Here is a 26,112-nt window from a genome sequence, read left to right on the forward strand (position 1 = left end):
TCCTCATCCTGGTATACTTCAACAGTGACATCTTCAATTTCAATATCAGGAACTGGACTGTGGGTGCTCCTTACATCACTTGCAGGGGGCGTGCAAATGGTGGAAGGAGCCACCTCTTCCCGTCCAGTGTTGGGAAGGTCAGGCATCGCAACCGCCGACACACTTGGACTCTCCTTGGGGATTTGTGATACCATCTCAGAACGCACAGTTCTTTTCTGTGCTCTTTCCACCTTAACTCTTTTAAGTTTTCTAGCGGGCGGATGAGGGCTTCCATCGTCATGTGAAGCTGAAGCACTAGTCATGAACATAGGCCAGGGCCTCAGCCGTTCCTTGCCACTCCGTGTCGTAAATGGCATATTGGCAAGTTAACATTTCTCCTCAGATGATTTAAATTTCTTTTTTTGGGTCTTTTTTACTGAACTTTGGCTTTTTGGATTTTACACACCCTCTACTATCACATTGGGCATCAGCCTTGACAGACAACGTTGATGGCATTTCATCATCTATGTCATGGCTAGTGGCAGCAGCTTCAGCACTAAGAGGAAGTGGTTCTTGATCTTTCCCTATTCTATCCTCTAAATTTTTGTTCTCCATTATTTTTTTGGAGTTATATAACACAATATACGGCACAGGAATGACTGATGGCTGATGGCCAGGACACTACCACTGGTCTGATGCAGCACAACACAGCAACACTGTAAGGGACTTGTTGCTATTATTATTATTATTATTATTATTATTATTATACAGCAGCAGTGGACACATAGCAGCAGCGTATACCACTGTGACTGCCTGGTCACTGGGATGACTGATGGCCAGGACACTACCACTGGTCTTATGCAGGACAACACAGCAACACTGTAAGGGACTTATTATACAGCAGCACTGGACATATGGCAGCAGAGGACACCACCACTGTGACTGATGCAGCACAACACACCACCACTGAACTGATGCAGCACAACACAGCACCACTGGACAGCACTGGACATATGGCAGCAGAGGACACAAGCACTGTGACTGGACAGATTCAGCAGAAGACACGGACACTGAGGACACTGAGAGAGCGGAGACACATCGTCTCTCTACAATCTCCAATGCCGGAGTGAAAATGGCGAGGATGCGCGGCTCCTTATATGGAATCCACACCCCATGAGAATCCGACAGCGGGATGATGACATTTTGTCTCGTTCTGGTTTCCGAGTCAAGCGAGAAAAACCAGAGCCTGGATCGGATCCAGACTCGAATGGTGAAGTTCGGTACAGTTCGGTTCTCTGAGACAAATTGGATAAATCCATTTGATTTAACCAATTTAGCTGAATGACCATTTTTGCCCATTTTACAGCTTTTAGGAGCAAATAGATGATGGTCATTTGCTCCCATACATTACCAGACTTTCACTCCAACCTGAAGACTGGACAGATAATATTATAGTGTGTATCCAGCTTTAGAGTCATTGAGCTAACCTGGATAAACCCAGAGAAAGAGGTAGGTGCAGTCAAGAACAGTATTAAAATCCGGGGGCGCCAAGAGATCAATAAGCACTGGCACTAGGAAAGGTGTAACAAGTGATGTTGGGTGTGGTGATGTCATCTTGGTGCATTGTTAGTCCTCCATGCCAGTCCAGACTTCCAGAGAGGCAACACATTCTCTTGCAGGGGCATAAGTTCAACCCAGTTGCCTGAAGGCAAGTTGGAGTTTGGTGACCTCGCCCCTTTAAAAAAAAAAAGGGGAAAACAAATATGGTGTGTGAGTGTGTATCTACTATATATATATATATATATATATATATACAGGTTGAGTATCCCTTATCCAAAATGCTTGGGACAAGAGGTATTTTGGATATGGGATTTTTCCGTATTTTGGAATAATTGCATACCATAATGAGATATCATGGTGATGGGACCTAAATCTAAGCACAGAATGCATTTATGTTACATATACACCTTATACACGCAGCCTGAAGGTCATTTTAGACAATATTTTTTATAACTTTGTGCATTAAACAAAGTGTGTCTACATTCACACAATTCATTAATGTTTCATTTACACCTTATACACACAGCCTAAAGGTCATTTAATACAATATTTTTAATAACTTTGTGTATTAAACAAAGTTTGTGTACATTGAGCCATCAAAAAACAAAGGTTTCACTATCTCACTCTCACTCAAAAAAGTCCGTATTTCGGAATATTCCGTATTTCGGAATATATGGATATGGGATACTCAACCTGTGTATATATATATATATATATATATATATATACTTCCAGAACAGTCCACACTCTGGCCTTATTCATATATGCTGGGGTAGCATCAATATATTGATAAATCACCAAGACCCATCAGTTCCAATTCAAATCCAGTAGTAAGGAGCACTCACCAGTCTTCAAAAAAGCCATTCTTTATTTTCAGCAAATCATTAGAAAGGGGGTATCGACGTTTCGGTCCCAGATGGGACCTTTGTCAAGATCATACAGCATTACAAATGGCCCCCATATATACCCAAGATAGCCTTTCCCCCAATTAGCAAAATGAGAAACACCCTATAGACATTCAAAAGCACACAAGTTACTGTTGTAACAAACATATACAAACATCACATAGACAGACACAACATTTAGTGCACATAAATACCCTTTAGAGCAGGAGTCCACTGCAAACCGCTATTAACAGCGGTACAGAAGCGGAGTGAGTTCCACTGCGTGCCGCACTTCCGGTGTCTGGAACGCAAGTTCCGGACATGTGACCGGAAGTCCGCTGTCCTCCGTTCGTGATCTGTATTCATTGCCAGCGCTTAGTTATCCAGTTCCCATGGTAACCTAGCGTTACATATTATATAGGTATAACCACATAGATCATATAATAAAGTACCCATAATTCAATCACAGAGTGTTCGATAGTATAAGGTACTGTATATTAGCAACTAAACAGTGGGCTCATGCACATCAGGGAAAGCCATAATAGGCAAACAGTGACGTGTTTCTGATTTGGACAGGCAGTGAGATGGCACTTCAACACATGTTGGAGTATCTAAACTGCCTAGATTCTCCCATTAGATTTACTATGGAATACAGTAGGGAGGAGATTAACTTCTTGGATGTGACTGTCTATGCCACAGAGTTTGAGTATGGACACAGACTGTTTAGGAAGCCCACAGATCGTAACACTTTGTTACATTTTGGAAGCCACCACCCTGGTTCGCTTAAACAGAACATGCCGGTTTCACAATTCTTGCGAATGCTTCGTAACAACTCAGAATCTGATACGGCTAATATAAAACTGAAGGAAATGAAACTGAGGTTTTCCTCCCGAGGCTACAGTGAACTAACCATTAACAACTGTTTACATAAACCTTTAAAAATTTTCTCATCAAGAAATTTGAAAAAACAACGGAGGTTACAGAACCCATTTGTTGTCACGACGACGTTTGATACTGCAGGTCCTGTTATACGACAAACAGTTAAAAACCTCCTGGCCGGTGGTTAAAAGTGATCCAGTCCTCTGCAAACACTTACCAGCTAAGACTTTGATCAGCTTCAAACAGGGCGGAATCTAAAGAACATCCTAATGCAGCCTGACAGACCACTAAAATCAGAACCTGAATCATGGTTGACGCTAGAGATGTGCGGCTAGCACTTTATATGTTTTGGTTTTGGTTCTAATTCCACTTTCATGTTTTGGTTTTTGCTTGGTTTTGCCAAAACCACCCTTTCATGTTTTGGTTTTGGTTTTGGATCTGGATGATTTAAAAAAAAAAACATAAAAACAGCTAAAATCACAGAATTTGGGGGTAATTTTGCTCCTACGGTATTATGAACCTTAATAACATTCATTTCCACTCATTTCCAGTCTATTCTGAACACCTCACACCTCACAATATTGTTTTTAGGCCTAAAAGTTGCACCGAGGTGGCTGTATCACTAAGCTAAGCGACACAAGTGTGCTGCACAAACACCTGGCCCATCTAGGAGTGGCACTGCAGTTGCAGACAAGATGGCACTATTCAAAAACTAGTCCCTAAACCGCACATGATGCAAAGAAGAAAAAGAATTGCAATGAGGTAGTTGTATGACAAAGCCAAGCGACACAAACAATTGGCCCATCCAGGCGTGGCACTGCAGTGGCAGACAGGAGGGCAGATATCAAAAAAAGGCCCCCAACAGCACATGATGCAAAGAAGAAAAAAAGGTGCATCGAGGTTGCTGTAGGCCTCAGCTACGCGACACAACCACCTGGCCCATCTAGTAGTGTCACACAGTGGCTGAATGTTGAGAGTGGGCCGCAATTGTTCGGTCCACTGACAGCATCTCCAGCACGCTCCAGTCACAAAAATCTGCAATTGGTGGACTTATACGGCAGTACCCCAGGACTAATACAGCAGTACCCCTGGACTCACGGCAGTGTCAGACAGGATGGCACTTTTCAAAACCTAGGCCCCAAACAGCACCTCATGCATGACTAAGCTAAGTGACACAAACAATTCCATCTGGAATTATACGTCCAAATCAATGGAATTAATTGGCAAGATCACTGTAATTAATAATTATAAATCAATAAAATTAATTGGCAAAATCACTGTAATTATACGTCCAAATCACTGGAATTAAATGGCAAAATCTCGCTATCGCCTGCCTAGTGAAGTGGAATCTAGATGGGATTTGTTACCGGGGACACAATACCTCCATCAATTGTCTAAATCCCACTGCACTAATGGCGGATACCGGACGCACATCTAACACCAACATGTGTTAGACGTGTGTCAAGGCCTCAGTAATGAGGGCTTCCATCATCATGTGAAGCTGAACCACTAGTCATGAACATAGGCCAGGGCCTCAGCCGTTCCTTGCCACTCCGTGTCGTAAATGGCATATTGGCAAGTTTACTTTTCTCCTCAGACGATTTAAGTTTCTTTTTTTGGTTCTTTTTACTGAACTTTGGCTTTTTGGATTTTACACGCCCTCTACTATCACAGTGGGCATCGGCCTTGGCAGACGACGTTGATGGCATTTCATCGTCTACAGTATGTCATGGCTAGTGGCAGCAGCTTCAGCACTAGGAGGAAGTGGTTCTTGATCTTTCCCTATTAACTCTTCAAAATGTTTGTTCTCTATTATTTTTCTGGAGTTATATAACACAATATGCGGCACAAGAGAGCGTACCCCTACACCTCATAGGGCAAACCCTGTAAAAATTATTTGGATTAAATATTAATAACCCCTTTATTTGGAGTAAATAATATACAGCACAGGAAAGCACCACTGAACTTATATGGCAGCACCACTGGACTGGATTTATATGGAATTATATGGATTTATATGGAATTATACGGCAGGATAACTAGAATTATACACCAGTATCACGGGAATTATACGGCAATATCACAGGAATTATACGCCAGTATTCCGAGAATTATACGGCAATGTCACAGGAATTATACGCCAGTATTCAGAGAATTATACGGCAATATCATAGGAATTACACGCCAGTATTCCGAGAATTATGCGTCAATATCACAGGAATTATACGGCAATATCACAGGAATTATACGGCAATATCACAGGAATTATACGCCAGTATTCCGAGAATTATACGGCAATATCACAGAAATTATACGGCAATATCACAGGAATTATATGCCAGTATTACGAGAATTATACAGCAATGTCACAGGAATTATATGCCAGTATTCCAAGAATTATACGGCAATGTCACAGGCATTATAAGCAGTATTCCGAGAATTATACGCCAGTATTCAGAGAATTATGCGGCAATGTCACAGGAATTATACGCCAGTATCACGGGAATTATATGGCAATATCACAGGAATTATACGCCAGTATTCCGAGAATTATACGGCAATATCACAGGAATTATACGCCAGTATTCAGAGAATTATACGGCAACGTCACAGGAATTATACGCCAGTATTCAGAGAATTATACGGCAATGTCACAGGAATTATACGCCAGTATCACGGGAATTATATGGCAGTAACACTGGATATATGGCAACAGGACAACACAGCAGCACTAAAAGGGACTTATACAGCTACACTGGATATATGGCAGCAGCGGACACCACCCATGTGACTGGTCACTGGACTGATGCTGCACAAGACACTACCCCTGGTCTGATGCAAGACAACATAGCTAAAATGCAAGGGACTTATACAGCAGCCAGCAGCACTGGGGACATATAGCAGCAGAGGACACCAACACTGTGACTGGCTGGACTGATGCAGCATAAGACACTGAGTACACTGGACTGGACTGAGTAGCACAAGACAGCAGTAAGTAGACTCGCCACGCCACTTTCCCACCCCCACACAGAGACTGAGGACGGAGACACGTCCTCTCACTACACTCTCCGAGACTGGAGTGAAAATGGCCATGACACGCAGCTCCTTATATGGAATCCAAATCCCGCGAGAATCCGACAGTAGGATGATGACATTTTGCCGCGTTCGGGTTTCCGAGTCAAGATGGAAAATTCGAGCCTGGCTCGGATTCGGACTCGGAAGGCAAAGTTCGTGTGGTTCGGTTCTCTGAGAACCGAACTCGCTCATCTCTAGTTGACGCTGCAGAAAATGGAGTGTTACCGATGTGTAAATTGCACGACTTGTAGAAGCATGACCTCTGGTGAATATTTCCACCATCCACATACTGGACAGAAAATTAAGATTCGCCAGCGAGTGAGTTGCACCTCTGATTTCATTATTTACACACTTACATGTCCTTACTCCCTGATGTACGTGGGCAAACGATTCGTCCATTCCGGGGCAGAATGGCGAATCATCGTCTATCCATCAGAACAGCATTGAATGTTGGACACTCGGATAAGCCTGTGGCCAGGCACTTTCATGAGGCAAAACACACCCTGGCATCATTAAAATGCATGATAATAGATCGAATAGCCCCTCTGAAAAGAGGAGGCGACAGAGCAAAACTATTGCTCTAACAAGAAGTGTCAGGGATTCACCGACTGGACACTGTACGCCCATAAGGCCTAAACAAAGGCAATCAATATGGTGTTTTCCTGGAGTGAACTGTATTTATTTTTATTTTTATTTATTTTTTCCTCTTATTTTTATTATTGTTTTTATTTTATTTTTTGCTTTTTGTGGCTTCCATAATATAACGGTCTGTATTGATGCCCAAAACCTTTTTTGCTTTTGGTCAATTATCTAACTCTGTGACTGTTCTAATAATAACATAATTTAATACTATGCTATAGTTCATATACTGTTTGCCTATTATGGCTTTCCCTGAAGTGCATGAGCCCACTGTTTAGTTGCTAATATACCTTATACTATCCAACACTCTGTGATTGAATTAAGGTTACTTTATTATATGACCTATGCGGTTATACCTAAATAATATGTAACGCTAGGTTACCATGGGAACTGGATAACTAAGTGCTGGCAATGAATACAGATCACGAACGGAGGACAGCGGACTTACAGTCACGTGTCCGGAACTTGCGTTCCAGACACCGGAAGTGCGGCACGCAGTGGAACGCACATCGCTTTTGTACCGCTGTTAATAGCGGTTTGCAGTGGACTCATGCTCTAAAGGGTATTTATGTGCACTAAATGTTGTGTCTGTCTATGTGATGTTTGTATATGCTTGTTACAACAGTAACTTGTGTTTTTAAATGTCTATAGGGTATTTCTCATTTTGCTAATTGGGGAGAAGGCTATCTTGGGTATATATGGGGGCCATTTGTAATGCTGTATGATCTTGACAAAGGTCTCATCTGGGACCGAAACGTCGATACCCCCTTTCTAATGATTTGCTGAAAATAAAGAAAAGGCTTTTTTGAAGACTGGTGAGTGCTCCTTACTACTGGATTTGAATTGGAATTGATGGGTCTTGGTGATTTATCAATATATGGATGCTACCCCAGCATATATGAATAAGGCCAGAGTGTGGACTGTTCTGGAAATATTTATGTTTCAACATTGAGTTGTTACTTTATGTCCGGCACCAGGCTAAAAGGATTGACTGTTTCAAGGAATTGTCTATTTTTTATGACTAACTATAAGGAACATTAAGTGGAATGGTTCTATCACAGATATGGACTATAGACATAAGTATATGATTTTGTATTTTTCTGAGTTGTTCTGGATGATTTTTTCATTTTCTTATGTTTTTTGCATTTTCTTTATTTCTTTTTATAACTCTGTGAAATTGATGGTCTTAGCTAAAGGGATTACTATATATTTTCTTGTGAATGTGCTTATGGTGATCACTCTTTCACATGGATAATATTGTTTCTGACGAACTTCTTTTCTCAGCTGAACATGAGCTTTTAGCATTAACTGATGATGATGCAGAGAGGGTGTTGTCTGAATTTAGCGACTTTGAACGATTACCAGCAGAAAGTGCATTAGACTTGTATCATAAATTATTAAATTTACAAAAAAAGGAAGTGGACCTTCTGCTGCATGGGCAATTTTTATCGGACTATTATCGCAAATAACAACTGCCCAGGGGCTTTCGTATAAAAAAACATTCCCACTATTGGGAGAAATAACCCAGCCTTCTGCAGCAGATGGTGCTCGGTCCATAATAAATGCTCATTTGATCTGCTCTTGCTTGTAATTGAAGAGGTTGGGGTTGATCTAAAAAAAGTAAGAACTGAGTTAGCTGCCTCTCGCTCTGTAGCAACTGATGTTTTACAAGCAGATAATTCACAACAGTGGTTGAATAAACTTAAAGATCAAATTGAGAAATACTATGAAGACCTGGTGAGGTTCAAAAGAGCTAAACTTGATTAAAGTTGAACATGATTACAAAGACTATAGAGTCTATAGGTGGCTCACGGGTAGTGTAACCCGGTGCCATTTAGACCTAGAAATAATAAATATTGTTATAATCAGTTCCAACTTGATAGTCTTTCATCCTCAGATAGGGATTCCTCTGACTCTCAGATTTCTGGTAAACCGCCCCTCCCTAGGGCCAATACTTGGTCTAAAGTTAATAATTCAGCTTTAAACGCAGAAGGCCCCACCTTCGGCGGGGAAAATATAAAAGAAAAAAAGAAGACAACAAAAGCTCAGAAGAATCAGTGATCAATTTATCATCACATAAACTCACTGGACCAGAGATAAGTTTGTTATCTAAATGGTTGAGTTTCATACCAACTCCCAAATTTGATAAGTTTCGATGGTCAGTTGATAAATTCAAGCTAGGTAGAAAACTTAGACTCACTGAAAAGTTTCAAGATACATGTAAAATGGATTACATCACCACACGATTTAAGAAAAAGAGCAATTTTGATCCTCCATCACTGAATCCCAGTATTAAGACCTTCACTAGGCTATTGGATCATAATATTTAGGAATCACTTACTAAACAGAAGCATATGAGATACAATTTGAGACCTCTTGCGAAGAAAGCACTTAGGGATTTGAGAGATAATCCTCTGTTAACCATACGCCCTGCCGACAAGGGGCGCGCGGTGGTAATACTTGATACCAAGGATTATGATAATGAGGCATTGAGACAGTTATCAGACAGTGACACCTACAAGGTACTGGGGGGGTGATCCTACTGTTTCATTTAAAAACTGCTTGGATGCAAGCTTAAATATTGGTTTTTCGAATGGTTGGATCGACACTGATGTATTGGCCTTTCTCAAGACTGAATATGCTATTTGTCCTATACTCTGTTGCCGAAAATACACAAGACTCTTGAGAGACCTCCGGGTCGACCGATCATATCAGCCCGGAATTCTTTATTTTCATCTGTGGCACAATATTTAGATAGTTTTCTACAAATATGTGTTAAAAACACATCTAGTTATCTACAGGATACTAATGATTTCTTGAGATTGATCAACGCACTCCCGGCCTCTAAACATGGGATCCTGGTAACGATGGACATGGCGTCCTTATACACCGTAATACCACAGTGATGGGTTGATGGTTGTTCGACGAGCTTTGTCTCGTACACATATGGCCTCTCCACCAACTGAATTTTTGGTTGATTTGTTGGAATTAACTTTAACATGCAATTATTTTCAATATGGTGGCCGATACTATCTCCAAACGGTGGGCACGGCGATGGGCAGTAACATAGCACCATCGTATGCAAATTTATTTATGGATATTTATGAAAATACACATGTCCTCCCGCTGTTTGGAGATAGTACCGGCTTTTATCGCTGTTTTATCGATGACGTGTTTCTGATTTGGACAGGCAGTGAGATGGCACTTCAACACATGTTGGAGTATCTAAACTGCCTAGATTCTCCCATTAGATTTACTATGGAATACAGTAGGGAGGAGATTAACTTCTTGGATGTGACTGTCTATGCCACAGAGTTTGGGTATGGACACAGACTGTTTAGGAAGCCCACAGATCGTAACACTTTGTTACATTTTGGAAGCCACCACCCTGGTTCACTTAAACAGAACATGCCGGTTTCACAATTCTTGCGAGTGCTTCGTAACAACTCAGAATCTGATACGGCTAATATAAAACTGGAGGAAATGAAACTGAGGTTTTCCTCCCGAGGCTACAGTGAACTGACCATTATCAACTGTTTACATAAACCTTTAAAAATTTTCTCATCAGGAAATTTGAAAAATCAACAAAGGTTACAGAACCCATTTGTTGTCACGACGACGTTTGATACTGCAGGTCCTGCTATACAACAAGCAGTTAAAAACCTCTGGCCGGTGGTTAAAAGTGATCCAGACCTCTGCAAACACTTACCAGTTAATCCTTTGATCAGCTTCAAACAGGGGCGGAATCTAAAGGACATCCTAATGCAGCCTGACAGGCCACTAAAATCAGAACCTGAATCATGGTTGACGCTGCAGAAAATGGGGTGTTACCGATGTGTAAATTGCATGACTTGTAGAAGCATGACCTCTGGTGAATATTTCCACCATCCACATACTGGACAGAAAATTAAGATTCGCCAGCGAGTGAGTTGCACCTCTGATTTCATTATTTACACACTTACATGTCCTTACTCCCTGATGTACGTGGGCAAAACGATTCGTCCATTCCGGGACAGAATGGCGAATCATCGTCTATCCATCAGAACAGCATTGAATGTTGGACACTCGGATAAGCCTGTGGCCAGGCACTTTCATGAGGCAAAACACACCCTGGCATCATTAAAATGCATGATAATAGATCGAATAGCCCCTCTGAAAAGAGGAGGCGACAGAGCAAAACTATTGCTCCAACGAGAAGCGTCATGGATTTACCGACTGGACACCGTACGCCCGCGGGGCCTAAACGAAGGCATTCAATATGGTGTTTTCCTGGAGTGAACTGTATTTATTTTTATTTATTTTTTCCTCTTATTTTTATTATTGTTTTTATTTTATTTTTTGCTTTGTGTGGCTTCCGTAATATAACGGTCTGTATCGATGCCCAAAACTTTTTTGCTTTTGGTCAATTATCTAACTCTGTGACTGTTCTAATAATAACATAATTTAATACTATGCTATAGTTCATATGCTGTTTGCCTATTATGGCTTTCCCTGATGTGCATGAGCCCACTGTTTAGTTGCTAATATACCTTATACTATCCAACACTCTGTGATTGAATTAAGGGTACTTTATTATATGACCTATACGGTTATACCTATATAATATGTAACGCTAGGTTACCATGGGAACTGGATAACTAAGCGCTGGCAATTAATACAGATCACGAACGGAGGACAGCGGACTTACGGTCACGTGTCCGGAACTTGCGTTCCAGACACCGGAAGTGCAGTACGCAGTGGAATGCACGCCGCTTCTGTACCGCTGTTAATAACGGTTTGCAGTGGACTCATGCTCTAAAGGGTATTTATGTGCACTAAATGTTGTGTCTGTCTATGTGATGTTTGTATATGTTTGTTACAACAGTAACTTGTGTGCTTTTAAATGTCTATAGGGTGTTTCTTATTTTGCTAATTGGGGAGAAGGCTATCTTGGGTATATATGGGGGCCATTTGTAATGCTGTATGATCTTGACAAAGGTCCCATCTGGGACCGAAACGTGGATTCCCCCTTTCTAATGATTTGCTGAAAATAAAGAAAAGGATTTTTTGAAGACTGGTGAGTGCTCCTTACTACTGGATTTATATATATATATGTACCTTTAGATGATTTGGCACTTCTTGCAAAATATATTAATGTGGGGTGCTCGTGCTATATCATATTAGTGTCCACTGTTGCTATAGAATTAAACTGCACGTCACTCCCATGCTGATGAAAAAAGAAAAGCTTTAATAAGCGTGAAAGATCTTTTCACATCATGCCAGTCACTACTGACCAGTGGCGGATCCAGGGGGGGGCACTCGGGCCCCTGCCCCCCCTGTCATTTGTGGCTTTCCCCCCCCCCCCGTCCCCACCCCCCGCGGCATCGGCGCCGCACAGGGAGATGACGGGCGCCCGCTGAGATTGTGTTACCAGCGGGCGCCCGTCTCCCTGCACAGCGGTAGCCGGAGGCAGGAGCTCAGTACTGAGCTCTGGCTTCCGGCGCTGTCACTGCGCCGTGCGCTATGGGAGAGACGTCAGTCATGACGTCTCTCTCATAGTACTGAGGAGAGTTCGCCAGCCAGAAGGAGGACTGCAGCGGCGAGGGAACGGGGCTCGGTAAGTATTATGTTTTTTTCTTCCTTAATGCAGCGGGGGCATCTCCTGGGGGAAACTACGGGGGGACATTACTACTGGGGGGGCACCAACAAGGGGCATTACTACTGGGGGGGGCATCAACAAGGGGCATTACTACTGAGGGGGGGCATTACTACTGGGGGCATTATAACTGGGGGCATCACTACTGGGGGGGCAGCTACTGGGGGCATTATTACTGGGGGGGGCAGCTACTGGGGGCATTATTACTGGGGGGCACCTACAGGGGGCATTACTACTTGGGGGCTAAACTACAGGGGCATTACTACTTGGGGGCTAAACTACAGGGGGAGCCAAACTACTGGGGGCATAACTACAGGGGCCAAACTATTGGGGGCATCACTACTTGGGGGCTAAACTACAGGGGGAGCCAAACTACTGGGGGCATAACTACAGGGGCCAAACTATTGGGGGCATTACTACTGGAGGCTAAACTATAAGGGGGGCATAACTACAGGGGCTAAACTACAATGGGGCAAACTACAGGGGGGCATTACTACTGGTGGCTAAACTATAAGGGGGGCATAACTACATTGGCTAAACTACAATGGGGCAAACTATAGGGGGGCATTACTACTGGTGGCTAAACTACTGGGGTCATAACTGCAGGGACATTACCACTGGGGGCATAATGACTGGGGGCATTACTACAGGCAACATTACTACTGGGGGCAATACGGGAATTGCATAAGGGACACCACTACTATGGGGTCTATATAAGGGGCACTACCAGTACAGTGGACATTGCATAATGAGCGCTACAACTGTGGGCATTGTATAAGAAGCGCCACCTCACATGCACCGAAGCCGCACGCAAATGTACTTGCCCCTTCCATGGTGCCCCCCCTATCATTTTCTTCTGGATCCGCCCCTGCTACTGACTATAGCAGCAAAACCTTATCCTGATGAAGGGACTATGCCAGGTCCTGAAATGAGCCGTTGAACAACAGGCAGGCTGCCTTTTTTCATTCATGTTGTGATGATTTGATCTTTCACGCTTATTGAAGCTTTTCTTTTTTCATCAGCATGGGAGTGACGTGCAGTTTGCTTTTATAGCAACAGTGGACACTTTATATATATATATATACACATATATATACACAGGGACCGGATCTTGCAGTGAATTGGCAGTGCTCCAGCTACGCTGTGATTCAGCTGTCTGCAGCATGCAGAATTAGCATTCACCGGTGAGTCCCATCTCACAGTCCAGCAGCAGCAGCAGCGGGTGCACTATCACTTGGCTGCAGCGCATGCTGAGAGGTAACACCCATAGCCATCCTGTCCCCTACTGCAGGTGTTAGCAGGGCCCCTGGGACAAAGCCAATTAACTGCAGCAGCAGCGGGTGTGCCAAAAAGCTCCTTTGGAAGAGGGGCGGTCACACTTGGATACTGTTGAAACCACACATGTGCTACTGTACATGCAGATGCCCCTTCAGGGCTTGGAGCCCGGAGGCAGGTGTCTCCATTGCCTGTGGGAGTTATGCCTCTGCTCTCTTGGCGCCCTTGACTATGGAATATTTCATACACTACTGAGAAAGGACTAACATTTTGTTGTCTATCATCTGCTGAAATGGGCCATATGGAATTGGGGTGTAAACATTTATGTGCTGTTTGTTATGATAATAGCCATTGTCTTTCACTGCTCTGGCAGCAGAGGCGTTACAAGCGCCTGTGTAGCTCCATTACACTGATTGTTTATCAGCTGAGTGAGAAGAATCTATCTGCATTTAGCACAGACAGTGGTCTGTAACCTACGACAGAGATGTCTGCAGACATGCAATATGAGAGCTCTTGCAAACTGATGGTTTAATTGGTTGATGGATTTTTGTTCAGCCCTTCCAGCATTACTTTTGAAGCACTGAAAAGTGCACATGGCTTGTTTTTCACTGTAGTACTGTAAATCTAAAAACACAGCAATGATCTTACTCAGGAGTAGATTTAAAAATGAAACATACAGTATCAAAACTTCATGTATGATGCAATAAAAGATTGATAAGCAAAGACTCACTTATTTCCCTAATTATTGCGCCTAACAATAGTAAAACAAGTTAGTATATGTTGGTCAGTGTTCATGAGAATGAAGCCTATGAATAACATGTGCTATTCTTTTTGTCCTCCTCTCCAGAAGAGTCACATAATAAAGCTGTGTGCTGCCCACTTCGTTAGAGAAATGGCTAGGATGCAGTAGTGTAGATTGTTATTCAGGGAGTCCCAGAGAACTCCCCAGAAGGTAAGTGCTGTATACAGTATGATGGAACATTATTTTGCAGTAGTTTAGCAAATACCATCCACATATATCTTTCTGGATGCTTCAAAAAGTAGAAAGATTCATAAAACTTCCAACAGGACAGGCTGTTCTCCACAGTGTCGGACTGGGGCATGAAGGGCCCACAAGGGGGAACGCAGTGGTATGGGCCCATATTCAGGGGTGTGGTCAGGTTCCAGAGGGGGTGTGGCCAGCTGCCACATTGGTTTTCCTAACCATAACAGAGTGTATGGGCTGGGCCCTTTGATAAATATATTTAGCAAATACTGTTAGTGCATACATGATAATGTAGCAGATTAATAACAGAAATGCACTGTAGACAATAAACCATAGTCCTGTGCAGTATTAGATAACATATGCATAATGCGTAATTCAAGAACATAGTCTGGAACCTGAGGAGTAGGAGGGGCAGGCGGTGGGGCCCACCGTTGGTATCCCCTGTACCCCTGTGGTCCAGCCCAACCCTGGTCCTCCATATCCACAGGGCAAATAAGGAATCAGGCAGCCCAGGCAGCATATAGGAGTTATACCTAAGGCCTAGGAGCTGCTTCTACCACTATTGCCACATCACAAAATGGTCGCCTCCGGTATGGGTTGGGTATGGGATACCGGCAGTTAGGATACCAGCAGTTAGGATGCCAGTGGTCAGAATACTGACCCCGGCATCTCGACTGCCAAAATCCGAACAGGTGTGAGAAAGAAAACTAACCCTAATCTTTCCCCTAACTCAAACCCTCCTCTCCTGCAGCCTAAATCTCCCCCCGCAGGCTAACCCTAACCTCCCCCTGATAGTTACGGTCGAGATTTTGGTAGTTGGGATTCCTGCATCGGCAGTCTGACAGGTGTCAAGATTCCGGCGCTGGTCTTATGACTGCCAGTATCCTGTATGACGGGATGCCAACTACATCCCTCAGATATTTATAGGTGGCATCTAAATGTACAGACCAAGCTGCATAATAAATAAATGCAGTCTGTGAGTCCAGCCTATATAAATGAAAAGCTAAATCTAAAGATACCTAAATCAGGATGTCTGTATCTACTTTGGCACGACCCCTTAGACTTATTAGACTCATTATATGTCACTTAAGAATGTTTTGCACTTAATGTTATGTATTTGACTATAATTGTTTAAAATTACAAAACAATGGAGAAACAAATAATGAAACTCACTGACCTTTTCTAAGAGTTGGCGCAGCTGCTTGCTTTTGGCATCTCGGGAGCACAGGTTCTGCTCTGGAGCCACCACGGTGCATATACATCGGCCATCGGGGTCTTGAGCAGAGCTGTAAACCTGCCAACCTTCTCGAGGACTTATTTGTGTCTGTAATAGGAGAAAGTTACAAAAATATAAAAAGAAGTCTTAATACTGTATATACTTTAACTTATTTATTATGCAGGTTTAACTATGCAAATATACTCAACAATTCTTTTTTTTTGTTGTTGTAGTTTTCTTTGTGTCCCCTGAAAGAGTTCATCCAAACTGACCACATTTATATCTGTCCCCTGTGGGATCCATGACCCTCATTCCGAGTTGATCGCTCGCTAGCTACTTTTTGCAGCCGTGCAAACACATAGTCGCCACCAACGGGTGAGTGTATTTTCGCTTTGCAAGTGTGCGATCGCATGTGCAGCCAAGAGGTACGATTTTTTTTTTAGCAGTTTCAGAGTAGGTCTGAACTTACTCAGCGCTTGCGATCACTTCAGCCTGTGCGGTGCCGGAATTGACGTCAGATACCCGCCCTGCAAACGCCTGGACACGCCTGCGCTTTCCCTACCACTCCCAGAAAACGGTCAGTTGACACCCATAAACGCCTTCTTCCTGTCAATCTCCTTGCGATCAGCTGTGCGAATGGATTCATCGCTAGAAGCATTGCACAGCAACAATGCTGTTTGTACCCGTACAACGTGCGTGTGCATTGCGGTGGATACTCATGCGCAGTAGTGACCTGATCGTTGCACTGCGAAAAATGGAGCGAGCGATCAACTCGGAATGAGGGCCCATGTTGGAGCTGTTGAATGGAGTGGTAGTTGGTGGTGGGAACTGGGACAGATTTAGGGGTAAGGGTGCCCCTATGCAAAACAGTAACGGATGCCCCCCACCCCGTTTATTATTTTAATTGATTGGTTATCGGCTCTCATTGGATCATAACCAATTTAATTGATTAATAAAAAAGCCACTTTGACATTTTTAATTACTGAATGTATACATATTTATTAAGTAGCACACAGCGATCTGCTTCCATCTCTGATTCAGGTCCAGAGTGTGGCCAGTGCAGTCATGGACTGCAGCTCTCTCACTGACACTGAGCTGAGGTGGTGGATCTTACCTACATTAGGGAGGCTGCAGTCCAGCAGCCCATAGAAGCCGGACTGGGCTGACAACCAGGCAGGGAGTGGCTTCCTACAAGAAGCCAGCTCTCTTCTAACCGCAGCCTGGTCTGGAAGTCCCAGAGTAAGGAAACACCTCCCAATGGGACTGCCTGTCTTGTGGGTGACTGGCAGGTAGGACTTCTGATAGGAAGTTACTGTTACAAGGGGAAAAAAAAGTTGCAGGTGCACTATCTCACACCAGCTCAACCTGTAATAATCAAAGGCATTTAGCATAAACCTGGCCAGGGCTATGAGCTTACCCACCGCACCAAGGTAGCCTCTCATTGGGTAAGTCCCTAACACTAACTATAGGGGTTCAGGTCCGGGGGGCAGGACACCCAGAGCCGGCACTACCCGCTCAGCAAGGGTATGCAATGCAGGGAGGCGCCGGGCCGAGCAGGCGCTCTACCTGCTTTGATACCCTGCTGTTGCTGCCGGATGCCGCTGCGCCTGTCAAACTGTGTGACAGGTAGCGGCGCCGGCAGTGGGAAGCGCAGCTCCAAGCTCTCTGTGTTAGGTCTCTCCGGCTCCCCCTCCTCATTCCTCCACGCTGCTGCACTCCGGCCGGAGCACACTACCACTGACTGGTGGAGGAGACTGGACACAAAGCAAGCTGTGCCGGAGCTTGGAGCGGAGCTGCAGCAACTCCGACCGCGGTGGCCTGAGCGTATCCGGTCCGCCTTCACTCATCGTCCTGTCCAAACTATGCCAGCAAAACAGAGCATGCTGGTGGACAAAGTTCAAGAAATTCAGGAGGTACTGTGTCCCTGCTGAGCTTCAATGGGGCAAAGTATTGATATGTAGGGGACTACCTCTAGGGGGGATTCTAGGGAGAGAAGGAATTATAGGCTGGTTGGGTGCACAGAGCATTATGTGGCTAGTTCCTAGTGCTGGATGGATGCTAAACTGCTGTATCCCTGTAACTCTGTGGTAATGTTTGGGAAGAATTGATTTTATACCATATAGAAGGGATTTTCCATATTGGACCGCATAGTACATTTCAAGGGGTCATTCCGAGTTGATCGCTAGCTGCCATTGTTCACAGCGCAGCGATCAGGCTAAAAATCTGCATTTCTGCGTATGCGTATGCCCCGCAATGCGCACGCGCGACGTACGGGTACAAAGCCCTTTGTGGTTGTGCACAGGTTCTACTGAAGTTTTCAGTCGCACTGACGGCCGCAAGAAGATTGACAGGAAGGGGGCGTTTCTGGGTGTCAACTGACCGTTTTCAGGGAGTGTTTGCAAAAACGCAGGCGTGTCTGAAAAAACGCAGGCGTGGCTGGGCGTTCGCTGGGCGGGTGGATGGCGTCAAATCCGGACACGAATAGGCTGAAGTGATCGCAAGCGCTGAGTAGGTTCAGAGCTACTCAGAAACGGCACAAATTGTTTTTGTAGAGCTCGGCTGCACATGCGTCCGCACTTCTGCTAAGCTAAAATACACTCCCCAGTGGGCGGCGGCATAGCGTTTGCATGGCTGCTAAAACTAGCTAGCGAGCGATCAACTCGGAATGAGGGCCTTAATCTGTTGTTCAGTCGGATGTTTGTCTAGTGAATGTGTGTGTTAATGGGGTGTGCGCTGGCGTATTGCAAATACTGTGAGATTCTGGTTGGCCGATAAGAGTCCGCTTAACAGATTGTCTTAACATTGGGCTTGATTCAGAGGCTGATGCAGTAGCACAGTTTGTGCGTCATACACAGCAGGGTATGGGTCATTAGGTCGACCAGACTTAGGTCAACAGTCATTAGGTTGACATGGTCAATAGGTCGACATGGAAAAAGGTCGACATGAGTTTTTCACTTTTTTGAATTTTTTTTAAACTTTTTCATGCTTTACGATCCACGTCAACCTAATGACTGTAATCCCACAGCGGCAGCGCTGAAATATGTTAATTCAGCAGGAGGCTTCAGAGCCCCGTTTTCTGGAATGTGGTCATCGCGGGCCCTTCCCACCCCCAAATCGCTGCAGCATATCAGTCCTTCTGTGGCTTAAGGGGCACTGTGATCGTCATCGCAGACACATATCTGCACATGCACAGTACAGATCCTGCATGTACGCAGATTTAAAAACATTAGTTATTTATGCAAACCGTCAGGTTTGTGTATATCTCTGACTTTGGCCAATTGTACTGTATTTGGATTCTTCATACAGCGTATAAACCTTATTAAAATCACGACTCTGTCGTAATGTTAGTAAGATACACTACTGTGTGATGCATTATGAATCAGGGACACTACGTGCGGTGTAATGTGAATAAGATTGTGCTACTTATGGCGTAATTTGAATTGGGAGTACTATTGTCTGTCCACGCCCATTCCTTGTAAGGCCACACCCCTTTTTACAGTACTCACCAAAGTTGTGCGCTGTTCCTTTATTACGTGAGGGAGGGCGCAAATTTATTGTTTGCAGGGGGGCGCCGAACACCTTAGCACCGGTCCTGAGGACACCCCAGAGCCACCCAGCCAGACAACCCCAGGGCACCGCAAGAGTGATACAAATAAAGGGTTAAAGAGGTAGGAGCTGCATGTGTGAGTGATGGGGGTCATTCAGAGTTGTTCGCTCGCAAGCTGCTTTTAGCAGCTTTGCACACGCTAAGCCGCCGCCTACTGGGAGTGAATCTTAGCTTCTTAAAATTGCGAACGAAAGATTCGCAATATTGCGATAAGACATCTCTGTGCAGTTTCTGAGTAACTCGAGACTTACTCGGCATCTGCGATCAGTTCAGTGCTTGTCGTTCCTGGTTTGACGTCACAAACACACCCAGCGTTCGCCCAGACACTCCTCCGTTTCTCCAGCCACTCCCGCGTTTTTCCAGAAACGGTAGCGTTTTTTCACACACACCCATAAAACGGCCAGTTTCCGCCCAGAAACACCCACTTCCTGTCAATCACATTACGATCACCAGAACGAGGAAAAAAACGTGAGTTAAATTCCTAACTGCATAGCAAATTTACTTGGCGCAGTCGCAGTGCGGACATTGCGCATGCGCACTAAGCGGAAAATCGCTGCGATGCGAAGAAATTTACCGAGCGAACAACTCGGAATGACCCCCGATGTGAGGAGTGAAAATTATGTGAAAGTGTTACATATATATATAAAAAAACTATAAGTGCCATAGTGTATTGAAATAGTGTTAGATTGTGAGAGAAAAAAAAGACTAGAAAATAAGATTATGGCCCTCATTCCGAGTTGTTCGCTCGGTATTTTTCATCGCATCGCAGTGAGAATTCTCTTAGTGCGCATGCGTAATGTTCGCACTGCGCATGCGTCAAGTAACTTTACTAAGAAGAAAGTAATTTTACTCACGGCTTTTTCGTCGCTCCGGAGAACGCATTGTGATTGACAGGAAATGGGTGTTACTGGGCGGATGTACGGCGTTTTAGGGGCGTGTGGCAGGAAACGCTACCGTTTCCGGAAAAAACGCAGGCGTGTCTGGAGAAACGGTGGGAGTGCTTGGGCGAACGCTGGGTGTGTTTATGACGTCAGCCGGGACCGAAAAGCACTGAATTGATCGCACAGGCAGAGTAAGTCTGGAGTTACTCAGAAACTGCTAACTCGGTTTTGATCGCAATATTGCGAATACATCGGTCGCACATTTAAGATGTTTAGATTCACTCCCAGTAGGCGGCGGCTTAGCGTGTGTAACTCTGCTACATTCGCCTTGCGAGCGAACAACTCGGAATGAGGGCCTATATTCTAAGCATAGATGAATAATAAGAGTGAAAATGGCTTGTGTGTATATTTGTAAAAACAATGAGATGTACACATCTCTAAAGTCATATACATCTGCAATGACCGCATATGATCCTGGTTTAAGACAAGTTATCATAATTATCATCATTATCATCATCATCATCATCATCATCATCACCATCGGTGTGTACCTTTACCATGAGGTACGCCTCCTAACAGGTTTATGTGTGCATAACTGCTGGTGTGTCTGAGCTGCATTTACATGAACTTCCCCTTACTGAACCCTACATATGGGGAGATGTATCAATCCTTGGAAAGAGATAAAGTGGAGAAGATGCCCATAGAAACTAATCAGCTTCTAGCTATCATGTATCTAGCGCAGTCTATAAAATGACAGTTAGAAGTTGATGGAGAAGATGCCCATAGCAACCTTTCCACTTTATCTCTCTCAAAGCTTGGATACCTCTCCCTCTTTGTGAGAACTTCCAACCTAGGGCTACTACGTTCAAAATGTGTCCAGGTCTGCATAGGCACATATGCATGCATTTGCTTTCTGGAAAGCAGTGCCCATTTATCAGATAATATTATGCAAGACATAACATTTCTCTTTAATATAAACTATGCTTAAGAGACTAGAGTGGGAATGCATCAAACCTCCTAAACACTGGGGAAGTGGAGATGTTGCCCATAGCAAACAATCATCTGCTAGATAGCATTTGTCAAGTATAAATAAAATAATAGGTAGAAAGTGAGTGGTTGCTATGGGCAACTTCTCCCCTTGTTCACTTCTTCACTCTATAGTTGGTTTGATACATCTGCCTGTGGGTGCAGGAGAGCATTTAGGAACCAGGGCGCCTCTAGGCACAACAGTAATGGCCGCCCCCCTTTACCCAATTTTTTTTTTTCATTGCTTGGTTATAATTACACTGCGATCACATCGATTCTGGGTATTTGCATGGCTAAGCAGCCTTGCCCTGTGCTGGGCAGCCCCCGACATGCAATTGCAGCCAGTTGTAGTTTGCTATTTTGCTGAATGAGGGCCAGAGACGCCTTGGCACATGTTTTGAGCTTGCACAGCATTGACAAATTTGTGCAAAATGTATTTTTACATCCAAATGTCCCTTAATGGCTTCCCTTTACGTTTTTTATTGCTAGTGTGAATGCGACAGTATATACCAGGATCCCATGTATCCTCAGCACTATATATCTTCCCATAAATCTTATAATGCTTATTTTCCGCTAGTTCAGGTTCCTGGTGTACCCAAATTATTAGTACAAGACTGTAAATAGTCCAAACGTAGGAGCTGCTGTTAGGTCACACAAATGAGTTTCCTACTTTTTTTCTAATTTTAGAATTCTATTAGTTCTAGTTGCTTTTTTGTGCCCTCACTGCAGATATATTTGTGATAATGATAATTATACAGTGCTGTAGAATATGTTTGTGCTTTATTAATAAAATATGATAATTATATTAAATTTGAATTTGACTTCTATTAAATCTGCAGTTCTACAACACAATGCAAGTCTACCTAATTGATGTCCTGCTGCCCTCAAGTACTGCTTCAATACCAAGGTTCTTAGATTAATTTTGATTAATTCATTTTAATTCTCTTATATTATTTAATAGGATCATACTGCATATTTGAAAATTTTAATTTTTTATTTAACTTGGAAACGTAATATACATATTTGAAAGGGTCTTCATTCTTTGAATGTTTACAATTTGAAGGCACTTTATATCTAGTGTGTTTACCATTAATTTTGGTGAGTTAAATATACATATAACATGTATTTGTGGGATACAACTAGTCAGAGGGGATAGTTGCCAGGGTTCCCATGTCTTGGGCATTGCCCAGGGCCCAAGATAATCCCATGCTCATTGTGTTTGTTTATTTATTTATTTATTTATTTATTTATTAAGTGTGCCCCTAGTATTATGGCACTTCTGTTATTTATGTGTGCAGGGCAGAGGCGGATTGGGAACTAAAAGTGGCCCTGGAAAAATGTAATGAAGTGGTCTCATGTGGGCGGCACCAAATCAATGGTAGGCGGAACTGACACCAAAGTGGGCAGGATCAGTGCACAGGGCCGCAACTAGAGGGGTGTGATATGTGCCATTGCGAAGGGTTCTGAGGGCAGCACATTTTATTATTTATATATATATATATATATATATATATATATATATACATACAAAGAATCCCGGCACTCCTCTTGCAATCTGTTTAAGGTGCTGCGGTGCCCTCCCAGAGATAAATACCTCAGTGATTACGATGGGTAATGAGGGCGGCACTCACGCAGGCTGTTGCAGGTGTAGAAAAATCTGATTTTTCTACACCTGCAACAGCCTGCGTGAGTGCCGCCCTCATTACCCATCGTATATATATATATATATATATACATACACAGAAACGGCCCGGCACTCCACTCGTAATATAACAACAGCTGCGGTGCCCTCCCAGTGGGAAAAGCAAGTCCCAAATGCAGAGCAAATGGTGGGATGGGCAGCACTCATGCAGACTCAGCAGCGTGTGTAGAAGAACAAATGGTTTATTTAGCCAACGTTTCGAGGACTCGGCACTGAGGAAGGGGCCTAGTCCCCGAAACATGTTGGCTAAATAAACAGTTTGTTCTTCTACACACGCTGCTGAGTCTGCATGAGTGCCGCCCATCCCACCATTTGCTATATATATATATATATATACATATACATATATCTATCTATCTATCTATATATATATATATATATATACATCTATATATATATATATATATATATATATAGTTTTATATATAATTTTGGTTTTCATTTTTTCCAAATATTGACCATGAAACTAAAATCACAATTTGGCCCTTTCTTCTCCCTAGATTATTATTAACCCAATAATATTAATTTACAGTCATTTACAGTAAATTTTGACTACCTCACAGCTCACAATATGTTCAACTTTGTGACTGTTTTGGCCCAAAGGCTGCAGTGAGCTGGTTGGTTAAACTAAGTGACAGAGCAGCGGCAAAAATACACGGCACATTACACCGCACAGTAGTGTCCGTTATTCACATTATACCACACAGTAGTATCCCTTATACGTTAACTGCAGTAGAGCCCCTTATACACGTTACTCCAGACAGCAAAGCCCTTATACATGTTACGTTAGACAGCAGAGCCCTTATATACGTTACGCCAGAGAGCCTTTATACACGTTACACCAGACAGGAGAGCCCTTATAAACATTATGCCACACAGCAGAGCCCTTGTACATGTTATGCCACAAAGCAGAACCCTTAAACGTGTTACGCCACACAAAGAGAACCCTTATAAATGTTACGCCACACAGCAAAGTCTTTATACATGTTACGCCACAGCAGAGCCCTTATACACGTTACGCCAGAGAGGAGAGTATTTATACACATTATTCCAATGAGCAGTAAGAACCCCACTAAAACACATAAATGACACACACACAGTTTAAATGTAAATAACTCCTTTTGGAAGAAGTTACTGGAGCCTAGCTGTCACTGTATAGAAAAGAAGGTGCTGCAGCTGTCCCTACCTTTACCTATTAGCAGTGCCAGGATTTGGACGGTGTGTTGTATGTGATTTTTCTTTTGGGGCTGCAGAGTGTGGAGAGCCCCAAGCAGATATCGATGACCGGCTGTGTTGGAGCATGGCTCTCCCGTAGCCCAGTCTCCCGTTCAGTCTACTCCCCCGATGTGCTAGGATTGTGTGGAGCTTGGTCAACAGTCCACAGAGACATTGCTGGTGGCACTTCAAATGTAGTGCCGGCCGCCAGCCAATCGGGGGCTAGCTCGCAGACCAGCAGCTAGGTCCAGGAGCTCCAATTGGCTGGCAGCTGGTGCCACATTTGAAGTGCCACCAGCGATATCTCTGTCTAAATAGCTGCCCACCATCTAAGCGGCAGCACCATACACATTGCTTTCATCTGGCCCACTGTCACCTCCCTGTTAATCCAACCCTGAAATGTCCAGCACAGGCTTACGCATGCCTATGGTCGTGGATGCAGCGAATGGGGTGGGTTGTTAATGGAGAGAAGACAGGAGAGGGTTGTCTGGGGGCGGCATGGGTGCAGCGAATGGGGTCGGTGGGGTTTGAGTCCGTGAGGGTAGAGAAGACAGGAGAGGGTAGCCTTGGGGGATGGGGGTGAGGAGACAGAAGAGGGTAGCCTGTGAGGGAGGGGGGGTCACAGGTGCCATGTATGAGGGATGGGTTGGGGCTGTGAGGGGAGAGAGAAGACCGGAGAGGGTAGCCTTTGGGGGTATGGGGGTTGTGGGTGCAGCAAATGCGGTGGGTCTGTTAGGTGAGAGAATACAGGAGAGGGAAACTGTGTTGGGGATGAGGGGGGGTCGCAGGTGCCGTGAATGGGGGGTGGGGGGGTTGGGGCTGTTAGGGGAGAGAATACAGGAGAGGGTAGCCTGTGGGGGAGGGGGGGACGCAGGTGCCGTGAATGGGGGTGGGGGGGTGTTGGGGCTGTGAGGGGTGAGAGCAGACAGGAGCGTAAAAAAGCCAGAAGAAGGTAGCCTTTGGGTGGGGAGAGGGGGGTCTGCAGGTGCCGCGGATGGGGGTGGTTAAAGCTATGGGGGAGAGAGAACATGACAGACTAACCGATGGGGAGGAGAGGTCGTGGGGGCTTGGAGCTGTGAGGGGAACCTGTGGGACTAGTGCTGTGGGAGGAAGGGAAGCGAGCAGGAAAGGAGAGGCCAGGGCGGATAATAAGAGAGCTGGGATTGGAGTGACAGGAAGAAGAGAGGGCAGCCACTCACTGTGTCACTCTCTCTCTGTGCCGCACTGTTCTGTCTGGGCCGGTGCTGGAGGAGATCTGTCTCGCGAGAGGACAGCGGCTGCAGAAGCACAGAGCTCTTCCCAGCAGCGGCGTCTGAGAGGTCCCGACAGTATGGTGAGCATCACAAGCTACTGGGGGCGGGGCCACATGCTGCAATCGGCCCCGCAGACCGTCCGGCCTCCCGGGAAACTTCCCGGTCACTGTAAGGGCCAATCCGGCTCTGGTGCAGGGTGTAATAGCTGTTGTTTTGACTAATGGGTATTATATTCAATATTTATTCTAATTCTGTATACTGTGAATAGCTAACTGAACACTGTTTTTTTCCTGTTGTACAG

The 26,112-nt window shown here is 44.3% G+C and overlaps 1 protein-coding gene across 2 annotated transcripts in view; it reads right to left on the reverse strand.

Moving 5' to 3' along the window:
* OLFM3 (olfactomedin 3) overlaps window positions 1–26,112 on the reverse strand; it is a 407,355-nt gene that overhangs the window by 64,377 nt on the left and 316,866 nt on the right. For both annotated transcript variants that reach the window (XM_063940093.1, XM_063940092.1), the window contains exon 2: window positions 16,089–16,235. In XM_063940093.1, coding sequence (XP_063796163.1) covers window positions 16,089–16,235 — 147 coding nt within the window. The remainder of the gene's footprint in view (window positions 1–16,088; window positions 16,236–26,112) is intronic.

This window comes from Pseudophryne corroboree, chromosome 9, assembly GCF_028390025.1.
Source record: "Pseudophryne corroboree isolate aPseCor3 chromosome 9, aPseCor3.hap2, whole genome shotgun sequence".
Taxonomy (NCBI): domain Eukaryota; kingdom Metazoa; phylum Chordata; class Amphibia; order Anura; family Myobatrachidae; genus Pseudophryne; species Pseudophryne corroboree.